The sequence below is a fragment of the Diabrotica virgifera genome, chromosome 9, assembly GCF_917563875.1.
Source record: "Diabrotica virgifera virgifera chromosome 9, PGI_DIABVI_V3a".
NCBI lineage: Eukaryota > Metazoa > Arthropoda > Insecta > Coleoptera > Chrysomelidae > Diabrotica > Diabrotica virgifera.
Window position 1 is genome coordinate 144,918,157 of NC_065451.1, and position 16,955 is coordinate 144,935,111.

Below are 16,955 nucleotides of genomic sequence, written 5' to 3' on the forward strand. Positions count from 1 at the left end.
CGGATATTCTCTAACTAGTCTTCAACAGCCTATCGAACTCTGTAAAATTTCTCCTTGGTGTAGTATTCACACTGGCGAACTGCTAGCTATCTTGTGTGCTTTCAAACATGCTTAAAAATATCCAAACACACACATAGCCATATGTACTGATTCACTTTCATCTATACACTCCATCAATACTATAACCACCAACCATCCTCTTGTCCAAGATATTCATGACATTTATCAGCTTCTTATAAATCAAAATACAAAAGTCACTTTATTATGGGTACCATCCCATGTTGGCATTAGTGGTAACGAAAAAGCCGATTGCCTTGCCAAAAAAGCTGCATCATCGATGGATACCATACTTAATGTACAAATCTGCAATGATCTAAAAGCCAGACTGAAGAAGCACACTATATCCACCTGGCAAATTCACTGGAATAAAATTACTTCAGTGCTGCATGAAACTAAGCCCTCAGTGAACCGATTTACCTGCCCTAGTTTATCTCGGAAAAACATGGCAATCGTACGAAGACTGCGTATAGGACATACCCGTCTAACACATGGCTATTTGATGACATCATCTCATCATCTCCACTACCAAAATGTCAACACTGCAATACTTCTCTCCGGATCAGACATATACTTAGTGACTGTCCTTTTTATGCCAAAGAACGCCAACAGCTTGGTATTAGTCCTAACTTCAAAGATGTCCTCAACAGTACATACCAAATCAACAAGGTTATCAAATTCCTCGAGAAGAATCAACTGTTAAACAAAATATAATTATTGTTAACTGATCTTTTTTTACTTATGTTAACTACTACTAATGTTAACTATATATTTATAATTTGTAATTTATAATATTACCATGTAAACTGTAACTCGTGCTAATGACCATAGATGTCACATGCACGTTAATTTAAATAAAAAAAAAACAGTACAGCGATTTATCATTGGAGTTGGGTTGCATCAATTTAGGAGAATCTTACCGTATTAGAATTTATTTACATATCCAATTGAATGTACAGGGTGATTGATTAGTGGGGTAAAGCTACAGTCGGAAAAATGAAAGAATACCCATGAACGAACATATAAAACACGCTGTATTTTCCTGTCACCGTGTCACAAAGAAAATTGCCCAGCGCAAGTACATGTAATAATAATTATTACATGTACTTGCGCTGGCCAATTTTTTGTATGACAGGGTGACAGGAAAATAGAGCGTGTTTTATATGTTCGTTCATGGGTATTCTTTCATTTTTCCTACGTACGTAGATCCGTTATAGTAATAGATGGCAACAAAAGTTAATAACAAAAATTGTATCCAACTTTGAGATTCACATTTCAAAATTAATTAGAATGTTACAGAGGGTGTTCGATAACATAGTGGCAGACCAAACTTAATTTTTTTTTTATTGGAACACCCTGTGGTATATTATGAACCCTCTGTATAAATCATAATTTAAATATGATGTTATTAACCTTTAGGGTATTGAACATACATAAAAACAATAGCTTATAGTTTGTATCACATGTTTATTACGAGTGAACTTGAACTATATTTGTTATGGTTCAGATAGGTATAAAAACACGCTGAGCAATCAGTATGGATGTAGATATACAAATAATTATTAGAAGTTAGTATGTAGTAAGGCGAGGCGCTATGAATCATTAATGTTATTGTTTAGATATTGTATACCAGTGAATAAAATATAATGTATAGTAAGACGTGTTTAGTCTTTTTAATTAATTAGAACCAGAAGGCAGTAACAACACACTATTTAGTACAACCCTGTATTTTATTTTATATTCAAAATCTTCTTAACTTCGCCATTACAAATGTATAAAGCAGCGTTTCCCAAACTTATTTTTCCGTGGCCCGGTTATTTTTGTGTTTATCCTTCGTGACCCACTATTTACATACTACATACTCACTACATACACTGGTGTGTGTGTGAATGAGAGTGCGAGGTCCGAGGTGCGTGGTGCGAAGTGCGTGGTGCGAGGTGCAAGGTGCGAAGTGCGAGGGGCGATGTGCGAGGTGCGATGTGCTTGGTGCATGGTGCGTGCTGCTTGGTGCGTGATGCGTGTTACTTTGTGCGTGGTGCTTGCTGCGTTGTGCTTGGTGCTGGGGCGTGGTGCTTGGTGCGCGGTGCTTGGTGCGTGGTTCGTGGTGCTTGGTGCTTGTTTCGTGGTGCTAGGTGCGTGTTGTTTGGTTCGTGGTGCTTGGTGCGTGGTGTTTTGTGCTTGGTGCGTGGTGCTAGGTTCGTGGTGCTTGGTTCGTGGTGTTTGGTGCGTTGTGACTGGTGCGTGATGCTTGATTCGTAGTGCAAGGTGCTTGTTGCGTGGTGCTTGGTTCGTGGTGCATCGTGGGTGGTGCTTGTTGCGTAGTTCTTGGTGCGTGGTGCTTGGTTCGTTGTGCTTGGTGCGTGGTGCTTGGTTCGTGGTGTTTGGTGCGTGGTGTTTGGGGCGTGGTGCTTGGTCGTGACGCTTGGTGCGTGTTGCTTGGTTCGTGGTGCTTGGTTCGTGGTGCTAGGTTCGTGGTGCTTGGTGTTTGGTGCGTTGTGCTTGGTGCGTGGTACTTGGTGTGTGGTGCTTGGTGCGTTGTGATTGGTGCGTGGTGAATGGTGCTTGGTTCGTAGTGTGAGGTGATTGGTGCGTGCTGCTTGTTTTGTGGTGCTTGGCGCGTAATGCTTTGTTCTCGGTGCGTGGTGCTTGTTGCGTGATGCTTTGTTCTTAGTGCGTGGTGATTGGAACGTGGTGCTCGGTGTGTGGTGCTTGGTGCGTGTTGTTTGGTTCGTGGTGCTTGGTGCTTTGTTCGTGGTGCTTGGTTCGTGGTGTTTGGTGCGTTGTGCTTGGTGCGTGGTACTTGGTGTGTGGTGCTTGGTGCGTTGTGATTGGTGGGTGGTGCGTGGTGAATGGTGCTTGGTGCTTGGTTCGTGGTGCTTGATGCGTAATGCTTTGTTCTTGGTGCGTGGTGCTTGTTGCGTGGTGCTTTGTTCTTAGTGCGTGGTGATTGGGACGTGGTGCTTGGTGCGTGGTGCTTGGTGTGTGGTGCGTTGTGATTGGTGCCTGGTGCTTGGTTCGTATGCAAGGAGCGTGGAAAGTGGTGCTTGGTTCGTGGTGCTTGGTTTGTGGAGCGTGGTGCGTATTGCTTAGTGCTTGGTTCTTGGTGCGTGGTGCATGCTGCGTGGTGCTTGGTGCGTATTGCTTGGTGCTTGTTTCGTGTTGCTTGGTGCGTGGTGGTTGGTTGGTGGTTCGTGGTGCTTGGTGTGTGGTGCATGGTTCGTCGTTCTTGGTGCGTGGTGCTTGGTGCGTGTTGCATGGTGCGTGGTGCTTGGATCGTGGTGCTTGGTTCGTGGTGCTTGGAGAGTAGTGCTTGGTTCGTGGTGCGTGGTGCTTTGTTCTCGGTGTTTGGTGCGTGGTGCTTGGAGCTTGGTGCGTGTTGCCTGGTGGGTGGTGCTTGGTGCGTGGTGCTAGGTGCGTGTTGCTTGGTTCGTAGTGCGTGGTGCTTGGTTCGTGGTGCTTGGTGCGTTGTGTCTGTGTGTGGTGCTTAGCGCGTGGTGTTTGGTGCGTTGTGCTTGGTGCGTGGTACTTAGTGTGTGGTGCTTGATGCGTTGTGATTGGTGCGTGGTGAATGGTGATTGGTTCGTGGTGCGAGATGCGTGGTGCTTGGTTCGTGGTGCTTGGTGCGTAATGCTTTGTGATTGGTGCGAGGTGCTTGGTGCTTGTTGCGTGGTGCTTTGTTCTTAGTGCGTGGTGATTGGGGCGTGGTGCTTGGTGTGTGGTGCTTGGTGCGTTGTGACTGGTGCGTGGTGCTTGGTTCGTAATGCAAGGAGCGTGGAAAGTGGTGATTGGTGTGTGGTGCATGGTGCTTGTTGCGTAACGCTTGGTGCTCGGTGCGTGGTGCTTGGTTCGTAGTGCTTGGTGCTTTGTGCGTGGTGCTTTGTTCATGGTGCTTGGTGCGTGGTGCTTGGTTTGTGGAGCGTGGTGCGTGTTGCTTATTGCTTGGTTCTTGGTGCGTGGTGCTGTGTTCGTGGTGCTTGGTGCGTATTGCTTGGTGCTTGGTGGGTGGTGCTTGTTTCGTGTTGCTTGGTGCGTGGTGGTTGGTTTGTGGTTCGTGGTGCATGGTTCGTCGTTCTTGGTGCGTGGTGCTTTGTTTGTGGTGCATGGTGCTTCAATCGTGGTGCTTGGTTCGTGGTGCTTGGAGAGTGGTTCGTGTATGACAGCCCTGGCATTAAGGCTATCTTCTCCCGGTGAGGGTGGTTATCCCTTATCCGAGGGGTGGAATAATTGATACGCTTTTACTTGTTGATTTGTTTTATTTACACTCGCATGAGCATAAGCTGGTAGCACCGCACCCAAAGAACGTCTCGTGTAGAAAGACACTATCTTTAATGTGGAAATATTACGTCTGATCACAAAATAGAATGACGAATGTCTCATATAATAATAAGAATTCCCTTGTTATAGTTTTGCTGTTTATATATTTAGAAATGCCTATTCAGCATCGACCATGAAAAGTGTTTATAATTGACTCTGCAATTATTAGTGAATCGTGATCTAGGATAACAATATTTGTATAATCGAATGAAGGTTGTAATATTGTTATGATGACATAAATAACTGAAAGTAATTATCGTAGATAATTACAGGGTGTTTTTAAGATATATCTACTGAGTACAGATGAATTCTTGTACACCTTCCCTTTTTAGAAATTTTCCGACTACGGGGAGGGAAATTTGCAAGTCGTGCTACCAACCCATACTGTGTTGTAATCAATACAAAAAATTTATTTTATATACAAACTTCCTAAGCCTACGCAAATACATAAATAATATAAAATGTTCGTTTAACAACATTGTTTCGTAACACTTGTCACTCACTGTGTTTTCGGATTGTAAGCATATAATCTATTCTTATGTATTTCCTTGATTTTATTGTTTTCTATTCTGATTTTACAATTAACGTTATTTACTTCTGTTATTGTGAAAGGACCTACATAAAGACTATCAAACTTACCATTCTCTTCCCTTTTTACTAGGACTAGGTCTCCTATTTTAAAGTGTTGTGATGTTGTTTTGGGCTTATTTTCTTCTTGCCGCTCTTTTTTGTCTTCCTTGCTTTCATTGCTTCTAGTGAATTGACCTATCGTATCTATGTACTCTGTGTCCTCTGGTTTCGAAGAAGTGTCCGATATCACGACTTCTGTGACATGTGTTCTTTTCGGTTTGTTAATTTGACATTCATGGCATTGTTTAACGTATTTTCTTACGTCTTTTTCTAAATTTTTCCATCTGAATCTTGCTTTTAGCCTCTTTATTAGTCTATTTTCCCTTAAGTGTCCTCCGAACATCGGATGATTATGATATTCTTCTATTAATCTGTGTTTTTCTTTGTCATCTTTTATTGTTTCTGGTACTTCACATATAATATTCTTCAATTTTTTATTTCCTTCTTTAATAAATTCATCAATTGTGCACATTTTAAAAATAATATCATTTACGTATATTTTTACTTTACGTACTGCATTCTCTACCGCCAGCTTATCAAGCTGTACCAACGCTTGGTTTAAATCGAAACGATTCAATCCTGTGGCTATGCTTTTGCTGCATTTTATTTTGTTTTTGGCCCTAATGCTCAGTCTTGGTGAGATTAGTTCTGCTCCAAAGGACAAAATTGGTAGTCTATGCGCCTCTAAATTATTTAGTACCTTCCTTACTGTCTGTTTGGTGGCTTCTGGCTGTAGTGCGAGTTCACTTTCAGCCTTTGTTTGTCTTGCTTCTTTCTCCTTTTCTTTTGCTTGAGCTCTTGTTATAGCTAGTATATGGGCGTTGTCTATGTATAGGTTTTTTAGTTGATGCAATGTTATTCTTGAAAGGCTGTCTGCGTAGTTACTTTTCCCTGTTATATACTCTATTTCGAAGTCATATTCTTCTAGGTCTAATCTGATCCTCGTGAGTTTTGAGGTTGGTTCTTTCATTGCAAATAGGTGTGTCAAAGGTTTATGGTCTGTTTTTACTTTGAATGTTGGTGCTCCATATAGATAACATTTATAATAATTAATTCCCCAATGAATCGCTAGTAATTCCTTAACGATTATAGGTTTATTACATTCTCCTTTACTAAAACTTCTTGATGCATATGCTATAGGTAGGTCAATTCCGTTATAATCTTGACTTAGGATTGCTGAACAACTCTCATTGGATGCGTCTGTTGTTAAGATAAATTGTTTGTTGAAATCAGGATATTTTAAAATTGGTGGTTTCGTCAGAGATGCTTTAAGCTTTTTGAATGCTTTTTCACACTCCTCGGTCCACGAAAATTCTACTCCTTTCCTCGATAATTTGTTGAGTGGTCTGCATATTTCCGCAAAATTTTTAATAAAACGTCTGTAATAGTTGCAAAATGCTACAAATCTCTTTGTTTCTTCCGCTGTCTTAGGTGTCGGATATTGTTCAATTGCTGCATACTTCGCTTTGTCTGTTGATACTCCCTCTTGAGAAAGATCATGTCCTAAATATGTTACTTCCCTTCTAAAGAATTGACATTTTCCTGGGTTAAGTTTCAAATTGAATTTTCGACATGTCTCGAATGTCTTTTTCAGGTTGTCTAAGTGGTGTTTTTCGGATATTCCAATTACTACGATATCGTCCATGTAAAGAAATGCTTTGTCTGGTGTTAATCCTGAAAATGCTATTGACATCATTCTTGAAAAGCTATTTGGGCTTACATTTAATCCAAAAGGTAATCTGGTAAATTGAAATGCTCCATTTTCTGTGCTGAACGATGTGTATTTTCTCGATGATTTTTCTAATGGTATCTGGTGAAAGCCTGACTTTAAGTCTATAACTGAAAACCATTTTGCTCTTCCTAGTTGATCTAATATCGAATCTATTCTTGGTAATGGAAATTTGTCTGTAACTATCTTCTTGTTCAGTTGTCTAAAATCTATGCATAATCTCCATGCTTTTCCTCCATCTATAGCTTTTTTCGGTACCAGTACTACTGGGCTGTTGTACTCGGATGTAGATGGTTCTATGATTCCTTGGTCTCTTAGGTTTTGTACTTGTCGATTTAATTCCTCTGTTTGCGCATGAGGTGTCCTATAATTCTTGATATATACCGGAGTTTGGTCTTTAACTCTTAGTTTTTGTTCGTAGAAATTGTTACAGGTTAACATATCATGCCTTAGGGCGAATATGTCTGAATATTCCTCGCATAACGATACTAAGTTGTCTCGTATGTATTCTGGTATGTCTAATTTCAGTGATTCTCGTAATTCTTTTTTTCTGTCCTTGCTGTCGTTGACTAGCCTATATATATTGAATAGTTTAATATCCAACGTCCTGATTGTGCTTGCGTCTACATTTACTGTTTCGTACGTTGTGTTCAAAATTTTGATGTATGGATTATTACTTGAAATAATTGCTCTTGCTATGAATATTCCTGGTTGTATTTCTTGCTGTTCCACTATCCTGTCTTTCTTTAACGTTTGAAAAATTTTTACGATTCTGTAAATTTCACATCTAGGCGGTATTATTATGGTGTCATTGTCTATATTATCCAGAATTTTCGTACTAATGTAACAATCGTTGTCCTCTTTAATGTGCATTTTAAGGTTTGCGTAATCTAGTATACATTGAAAGTTAGAAATAAAGTCTCTCCCAATGATTCCGTCTGTTGGAATTGGAAAGTTAGGTTCTACCAATTGAAAGATGTGTTCGAATCGAGTTCATTTTACTTCGAGTGTTGTCTCAACTTCTCCCATTGTTTGCAACTCTCCTTTAGTGACTCCTTTTATTTTCGCCTTTGTGTTTGGTTTCACCTGTTCCTTCATAAAATCTTGTGAACATTTTAGTATTGAAATGTCAGCTCCTGTGTCTATGATAAAAGTGCTTGTGTTTTCAAGAATTCCTGTTTTCATTCGTACAAAGTTCGTTAGGTTTAGGTCGAAGTTGTAAATGTTATATTTTATTTCTGCCTGTGTGCTTCCAACTTCTTGTTCATTCAAAACCCCAACTGCTGGTTTTCTTGCTCTTCTTGACTGTCCTCTATTTCTAGTAACCTTACGTTCCTGTTACGTCCGCCTCTCTGGTTTCCTCTGTATGTTTGATTGTTAAATTGTCTGTATCCTCTGTTCGAATAATTTCGTTGATTGTCCGTTGCTTCTCCTTCGTTCCGTTGTTCGAAGTTATTTCTTCTTCCTCTGTCATATTTGTTATGGTATCCTCTTCTGTATTGCTGCTGTCCTCTCCTATTCTCGTAGTTTGTCCTATAATTTAAGACTCTTCCTTGTGCATTTTCTTCAGTCGTATCGATCGACAAAAATTTAGATACTACTTCCTGCGGTGATGTAAAGTTACCTGCTTCCAGTATTAGCTTAGCTTTCTCTGCATTAGCGTTTCGTTTCATTGTTGTTACTACTGCTTCCGTCGTATATTTCTTTGCTAAGTCAAGTGGCATTCCTTCCGCTATGTATGCTACTTTTAATTGTTCTGCTAACTCTTCCACTTCAGATGCGTACACTGCTGCATCTCTATGCCCTTGCCTTTTTTTGGCTAATTTGGCTATTAAATTCTTCGGATTATCACCTTTTAATTCTTTCTTTAGTGCTTCAGCTATCCGTGGAATCGTATCTTCTGTGGTTATTAGGTTCCTAGCCTTATTGGTGAGTCGCGTTTTTATTAGCGTTACAGCTGTGTCTTCATGACCTGCCAATTTTCCAAGTAGTTCTAATGCGTCTAAAAATGGTTGTAATTTCCCTGCGCTTCCATCGAACTCGTTGGGCAATATCTTGCTTGCGATATTCAAAAATTCATTGATTGTCAAAGCCATGTTTAATATTGTTATATCTTGTTTTATGTCACCTTTTTCCTCTTTTATTCCGTCGTTAATTATTTCTTCTTCTCCTTCCTCGTCGCTTTTTCCTTCTTCTATTTCCTCATCGCTTTGTTCCTCTTCAACTTCCTTGTCGATTGGTTGATGTATTGAACTTGGAACCACTGTTCTCACATTTACTGCTTGAAATGATCGTATAACTTTGTCTCTGATTTTTCCAAAATATTTGTTGCACGATTCCCTTTGTTTGTCCGAAAGTGCTTCCCAGTTTCTCCTAGTCAATTGCGTGAACTTGTTATAAGCTTTAATTAGCTGTGTCGTCACTTCTTCCTTTATGTCCTTAGATTTCGGAACTTTTTTCTTTAAGACTCTTCTGCTTTGCCTGTCTATTTCTTGTGCAATTTCCTCAACTATTTTGACAAAATCTTCCCAAGTAACTTTGTTGCTACTCATTTATACATATTTTTTTTTCAGCTCCTGCACTTCTTAGCGAAAATATAAATTCGATAGTCTTACGGTGTATATAGATATGTAGTATATAGATATATAGTAAAAAAATATGGAGATAAAATAATACGTCAATATATGGTAAAAATATGTAAAAATTGCAGTGGTAATAAAAAATTCAAAAATAAATAACGTTATATTAACCCTTGTAAATAAGTAGTTAAGTAGGTAAGTAAGGCCGGTTTTCGCTCACCGTGGGAAAAAAGTGAGCCAGAATCGGTATGCCGGTTTTCGCTCACCGTGGGAAAAAAGTGAGCCAGAATCGGTATGCCGGTTTTCGCTCACCGTGGGAAAAAAGTGAGCCAGAATCGGTATGCCGGTTTTCGCTCACCGTGGGAAAAAAGTGAGCCAGAATCGGTATGCCGGTTTTCGCTCACCGTGGGAAAAAAGTGAGCCAGAATCGGTATGCGGATTCTCGCTCACGATGAGCCAGAATCGGTATGCGGGTTCTCGCTCACGATGAGCCATCAGGGTCCTTGGCATCGATGGACCATTCTGAACATGAGAAGAAGTGAAAGATCAACAATGACCAGAGGATCGTAAGAAGATTGTTGATTTTGAAAAGGCAACATGGCAATGACAATGGCCCATTCTGAACATGAGAAGAAGTAAAAGACCATCAATGACCAGAGAATCGTAAGAAGATTGTTGATTTTGAAAAGGCAACATGGCAATGACAATGGCCATTCTGAAAGTATATAAAAATGCTATATAATCATCATCATGACAATGGCCCATTCTGAACATGTATAAAAATGTGAAATGCTATACGATTATCATATATAGGGCTGAAAATATAATATTTGTACAAATTATGAAAAATCGAATAATTTGAAATATTTACAAAAATATTTTAAGTTGTTTATCAACATTCCGGATGCGTATGGTTGATAAGAAAGAATGTAGACGTTATTTTTGCAACAACAGGAATCCGTTAAAGATATGACAAACCACAATGCTAAAAGGCCGGATGTAAGAAACTGATAATACGTAGCCACAGTTGTTATTTGTGTAAATGTTATCGCATATTTTTAAAACCACAAGGTCTTGTTTGTCATGTTTTTTGCAAAACATGGAAATCTTATCTCTGAAATGAACAACGTAACCGTGAGAATGTAAACATGTGATCACGTTCGTGCCGCGTGGGGGTAACGAGCTGCGGAATCCTTTAAAAAACGGAGCAGCGACATTGCCAAAACGGCATTACAGCATATCTTCTTTGCTAATGATCCGATTTTGACGTATGGGGTGTCAAATGAAAGCGGTGGCGACACAGAAGCCAACTGTTAATTCTTCTTCTGTCAACGTTCAACATTAACTATCAATTCTTCTTCTTTTCCGTATAGTGCCGAACAGAAAGTGACGCGAATAACGTGACGCGAATAACGTGACGCGAATGACGTGACGTGACGCGAATAACGTGACGCGAATAACGTGACGCGAATGACGTGACGTGAATAACGTGACGTGAATAACGTGACGCGAATGACGTGACGTGACGTGAATAACGTGACATTTGAACGTGAATGATGTGACATTTACGTGACATTGATCAACAATGACCAGAGGGTTGTAAGAACTCATCGCTTATCTCAAGATCTCTTCTTCTTCGTGCCCGAAGAAGTGATCAACAATGACCAGAGGGTGTAAGAACGTTGTCACCTGCTTTTACCTGTGTGTCACCTGTATACCTGTATGACGCAAACCTATTGTCACCTGTGTGTCACCTGGATACCTGTGTGTGTCACCTGTATACCTGTATGACGCAATAATTGCATGAAGAAGTGATCAACAACAATGACCAGAGGCTTGTAAGAAGTGGTAGTTTTTCTTCTTCTTTCCCGAAAGGGGACCACCCTGTACGCTGAGTGCAAAAGTGGTCGCTTATCGCTAGATCTCTTCTTCTTTTCAGTAAAAAAGTATAGGGTGGTCGCCCGGCCTAGCCTAGCCTAGCCTCATCTGTATTCTTGAAACTCAATTGGTGGTAAAATAAAACAATATAAATAGATGAGAACAAATTTCATTTTCAATACATGATTTAAGCAAATATTTTCTTCTATTCAAATAGAACCAGACATGAAGCTAGCCAAACAACATACCACGCTTGATGTGGAAAACACTTAATTTTAAAAATTATTGTTGAAATTGTAAAGAGAAAATTCGAATCTTCATGTAATATAAGACGTGATCAGTAAATAAGGTGTTTAAATAAAAACCAAAAAAAACTCTTAAACATATTTATTAATATATAGAAAAATTACAACGGTATTACAGTAGAAGAAAACCAGTGTCGTAGACGATCCACATTTCTTTCGGTGCATGAAAATAGTCCAACAGCGTGGCAGGGGTTTGTAGCAGGACCAACGTTTCCAGTAGCAAGAGGCGTACCATCAAACTTGCAAACATCAATAATAAGGGGAAAAACTCCAAAAATGTGACATTTCTTGCTTAAAAATGCTGCCTTTTGTTCTCCTCGGACATATATGTAATCAGCGGCATACAACAACTTGGTTTCAAGTATTTCATTTAGTTTGGACAATTCTACATCTCCATCAGAATATCGAATACCAAGCAGTTTTTTCTCCACGTATGATGCCGTCTTCTTATCCTCATTACTTAGCGCATTGAATGGTTTTGGAGGTAAAAAGATGTAATGGCTTCGTTTAAAACCTATTTCGATGGTTAGTTCTTTGGGAACAAACCACCCGTCCACATCGAATCCCTGAATATCTACGAATGCTACTCTCATGATGACTGCTCGTGTACTACTGACACCTCATGCGTCTAAGTTAGACTTTTTACAATTTCGGTGAGAGGGAAGTACTCCATTACACAGTCGTGAATAATAATACAATAGGCCTTGGTGTTGTCAGGAAAACCGTTATTCGCTTCAATATCGAGTTTTACGTCAACGGTGGATGCTTTCATGCTTTCTTCTTGTTTCGAACAATCGATAACGAACAATGCACGATTCTTAAAAGCTAAGAAATCAAGTAGAGGTCGTTTTTGTTGGGAATGTATGTAGCTTGGGTAAAATTCGGTATAGTTGAAATAGGCCTCGTTGTAGTCAGTTTTGCTAAAATCCAACTGCATTCTCTCGTTTGGCCAGTATTCTCCATTTAACGATAATCTAATACTTTGGATGCTGACATTGTCAAATAATGTGGGATCAGATGTGATTGTGTTACGTTTGCCTGTTTGAAAGAAAACAATGACATAACGTGGTCTTTCAACGGATGTGCTAGTTTTAACAGCCCAAACTTCACGCCTAGCACCTTTGGTAATGGCAGGCAATTCGTGCAATTCCCACTTTCTAAACGGAATAACTATAGGGCGATCTTCTTGAATGGACGTCATTAGTTGTAGTTTAATTTCATCGTTGGGATATATGTGCTTCACTCTGAGCTCAATGTTGGTGATGTTAATCTTTGCTGTTGTAGCTGCATCTGTAATAATTAAACAATCGTTGTCGTTTCGAGCTCGAACTAGTCTTATTGTTTGACGACCACACGTAATCATTGGATAATCGTTGAAAATGTTAAAAATGTGCTTAAGAGGCATCTGTATGTTGAATGAAGTATCGTTTAGAATGGGATTATTAGGGTAATTCCAACCTGCCATAACCATATACTTGGAATCTTCCTGATTGTAACATGTCATAGCACGTACAGCACTTACGATACCAGGATCCCGCACTGTTTCCATCTCCCGTGCGCTTTCGCTGTACGTACACGAATCGAACAGAAAAGCACCCACATTATTTGCTAGCGTGATTGTTCCAGATCCCGCTTTATCGACGAGTGATCCTTTAATGCATAACAAGGTTTCGCTCATTTCAAAAAACGAGTCAACTTGATTAATGCTGAATTCAACAATATCATTGCAGTTGAATGATTTAATGAATGGTGCATATGTTCGGTATTCAGCCTTTCGAATCGATTCATCAAACATTGGCTTACGATAAATATCGAATATTGGAGGCATTACTACGCTGTCTGAATGTTCTTGATTTTCATACACTGTCGTCATTTTTTTAGTTAACAATAAAACACTGAAAACGTTTGTTTTCTATACTTCCACAAAATTTATTATAACTAAGTGACTACAGCTGTTTCGGCGAAGTGCCTTTCTCAAGTGATATAGTTTACAATGTGTTTGCCTTTTTAAGTCTTCAACTGAAGAGGTTGAGGAGTGGGGAGCCGTTTGTCTCGAGTTGGTCATTCAGAATTATATCTGTATTTTTCAGTTTATTAATTTCCATAGATTCTAAAAAAGATAGCTTAAGGCCTTTATTTTGAATATGTAGAATTTGAAACTCTTCATTGAAAGAATGATTATGATCTAGAAGGTGAAGTGCGTATGTAGAACTGTCTGTTTTTCTATTGTTGAATGCCCTTTTGTGTTCTGCTATCCGTTTGTCAAAAGTTCTGCCAGTTTGACCGATGTACGTTTTCGGACAGTCACCACAAGTTAGTTTGTACACACCACTCTGTAGTTGCTTTCTATTTCGGCTTTTATTGTTCTTAATATATTTGCTTAAGTTGTTGTTAGTTCTGAAAACTGGTGTTATTCCTTTCTTTTTTATGTATCTGGCTATCTTTGTTGTTATCTTGCCAGTATATGTGAGAGAGCAGAAGGTACTGGGTTCTTTCTGTGGTGGTGGATACACTAATTTCAGGGCTTTCTTATGGAGTTTTTGGTTTAAAATTTTGTTAACTGTTTGTTCGTTATAGCCGTTGTTTACTGCTATTTGTTTAATGATGTTTAGTTCTATCTCGAAGTTATTTTTTGTCATGGGAATTTCTGTCAGTCTATGTATCATGCTATGGTAGGCTGCTAATTTGTGTTGTACCACCACAGAAAGAACCCAGTACCTTCTGCTCTCTCACATATACTGGCAAGATAACAACAAAGATAGCCAGATACATAAAAAAGAAAGGAATAACACCAGTTTTCAGAACTAACAACAACTTAAGCAAATATATTAAGAACAATAAAAGCCGAAATAGAAAGCAACTACAGAGTGGTGTGTACAAACTAACTTGTGGTGACTGTCCGAAAACGTACATCGGTCAAACTGGCAGAACTTTTGACAAACGGATAGCAGAACACAAAAGGGCATTCAACAATAGAAAAACAGACAGTTCTACATACGCACTTCACCTTCTAGATCATAATCATTCTTTCAATGAAGAGTTTCAAATTCTACATATTCAAAATAAAGGCCTTAAGCTATCTTTTTTAGAATCTATGGAAATTAATAAACTGAAAAATACAGATATAATTCTGAATGACCAACTCGAGACAAACAGCTCCCCACTCCTCAACCTCTTCAGTTGAAGACTTAAAAAGGCAAACACATTGTAAACTATATCACTTGAGAAAGGCACTTCGCCGAAACAGCTGTAGTCACTTAGTTATAATAAATTTTGTGGAAGTATAGAAAACAAACGTTTTCAGTGTTTTATTGTTAGATAAAATGAACTTCCATCAAGTAACGGTCGAATCCATCAATTATTTTTTTAGTTTAAAACCAAGTGATTGTAAAACCAATTTTTTTGCGAACGTAAGATGTTTACGCTGAGACGGTTGTAATGGTGTTCTGTGGATACGATGTTGCCACTTAGACGGTTTCACAACTAATGGTGTTCTTGGAGCAGTAGATGGCCTTATTACTAGGCCCATTTCCCTCGTGATCTAAGTTCCAAAACCAACGTGCTCTCTTCTCCTCTAAAGTTTACAGGTCGTCCTTCTTGATCGAGAGCCAAGACAGTGATATTGGTAAGTTCACGCTGTGGCACAACGGGTAAATACAACAAATTGTGAGGAGTTTCGTCATTTGCGTACCCAGGATTCGATTGTATGACAAATTCATAGATCGTGTGACCAGGTCTGTTACCGTCGAAGGCTCCGGTACTAATGTTACATTCAAAGCGTATGCTAGATACTTTAATAATCCTAACAGGTAGATCCGAAGAATACGTCTTTCCGGGATTGAGTATTGTCGGAGAAAATCCCAATACTGTACCAAGACTATCTGGTTGCTTAAACGAAATCTTATATTTGCTAAATATCTGACACTGCAACGTGTTGTGGTTAGGTTTTAGACTAAATATCGTTTCCGGTTTAAGCTCATTGTCGGCACCCAGTTTCTTTTGTATGTATTCTTCAATATCGGCAATTTCATAACATCCGTCGGGAAAAGCAAATTTTGTCAATTGGTTTTTGTCATTGTAGTAATAAAACTTGTTATTTTCAATGTTTGGTATACTGTTGTAGGAATGAAAGGCACGAAGAGCTATTTCATAATCTTTGTTCGGATCCAACACGATTGGTGTGGAAGGTTGAAATGAAAATGTATAATTGGTACTAACTACTCTCAACAACTGCGACATGATGACTGATTGAATTCAAAGGATTAATAGGTTATATAGTGGAATAAACATCAATGTTATGTTCGCATATTTTTTATTTGTTCTAAAGCAAGTTTACATAAATGGCAACATGCTTGAGAATCGGCTGGTCCATCCCAGTGAGTCCTCCAATCTGGCCTGTTGTAATGTACGAAGCACGGAAGTAGTATCTGCAAGTTCCATTCTCCTCGATATTCCCCAGGCAATTTATGCCATATATATAACAATTCTATAGGTTCTACAGTTCGTATAATATAATCTAGCGGTATTAATTGTAGTTCTTCTTTACTGAATTCTTCAAAACGTTTTTTGTGAAACATATGATCCATAAGCAGTTCCATGCCTTTAATATGCTCCATTATATAAAAACTTTAAGCATAAATGTCCACAAATGATTTGATTGAACCTCTGATACTGATGATTATTGTAGAAAATTCTGGCACGTGCACCCAGATATTTCACAAGTTCTTTGGTCGGCTTCAGATTACCAAATGAATCGAAATACTCTACGTCATCGTTTATCTTTCTATATGCTACCCAATGTGTTCCGTTATGTGTTGACACATCCAAGTTAACTATTGCACATTCTCGTTGTCGAGGACCGTCTCTAGGCAGAGTGTCATTCATGAAAACTCCTCGAAAATGCGGTATTTTAAGCATTTTTGCGTAATGTGCAATGTCCAAGTCGTACAGCGGACGATTGGGTAGGTTTATTGGAAGTTTTTTTTTCATATACAAGCCGAATCCACCTCTCGGTTTCTTACGCAGGTACAGACCTGAGCCGATGTGTTCCATCGCCTTATTATGACGTATGTCTTCATCCAATTTCTTTTGGGCATTCTTTGCGTCCACCACAGTCTTCGCCACCCCTGCTGCACCGCCGGCTAAAGCTCCCAAAGCAGAAAGACCTGCAAATAGAGGTATGAGGGGCAGGAAACCTCCAGATTTTAGTGGCAATACTCGTGGAACATCAATTTTTTTTCGACCGCCAAGTCTTTTGATTATGGATTTTGCAATTCGTACAGCCGTCAAAGCAGTATCTTGTAACGATGCTCCTCTCTTCATGGACTTTGCAATTTGTGAGACAACATCGCGATTAAAAGAATAACGTCCCTTTCTTCCACGACGAAGTCCCATTCCCAACTTTCTTTTCGTCTTCATTCCACCGGTTACAAGTAAAGCAGCAGTTTTTTCACCAATGCTAGC

General features: G+C 39.2%; 2 protein-coding genes across 2 annotated transcripts; both read right to left on the reverse strand.

Moving 5' to 3' along the window:
• Nucleotides 1–3,583: 3,583 nt before the first annotated feature.
• LOC126891509 (histidine-rich glycoprotein-like) lies at nt 3,584–4,159 on the reverse strand. Its single transcript, XM_050660686.1, has one exon. It carries the CDS (start codon nt 4,157–4,159, stop codon nt 3,584–3,586), a length of 576 nt encoding a protein of 191 aa, XP_050516643.1.
• Nucleotides 4,160–12,120: 7,961 nt separating this feature from the next.
• On the reverse strand, nt 12,121–13,365 carry LOC126891510 (uncharacterized). The gene has a single exon (XM_050660687.1). It carries the CDS (start codon nt 13,363–13,365, stop codon nt 12,121–12,123), a length of 1,245 nt encoding a protein of 414 aa, XP_050516644.1.
• Nucleotides 13,366–16,955: the final 3,590 nt, after the last annotated feature.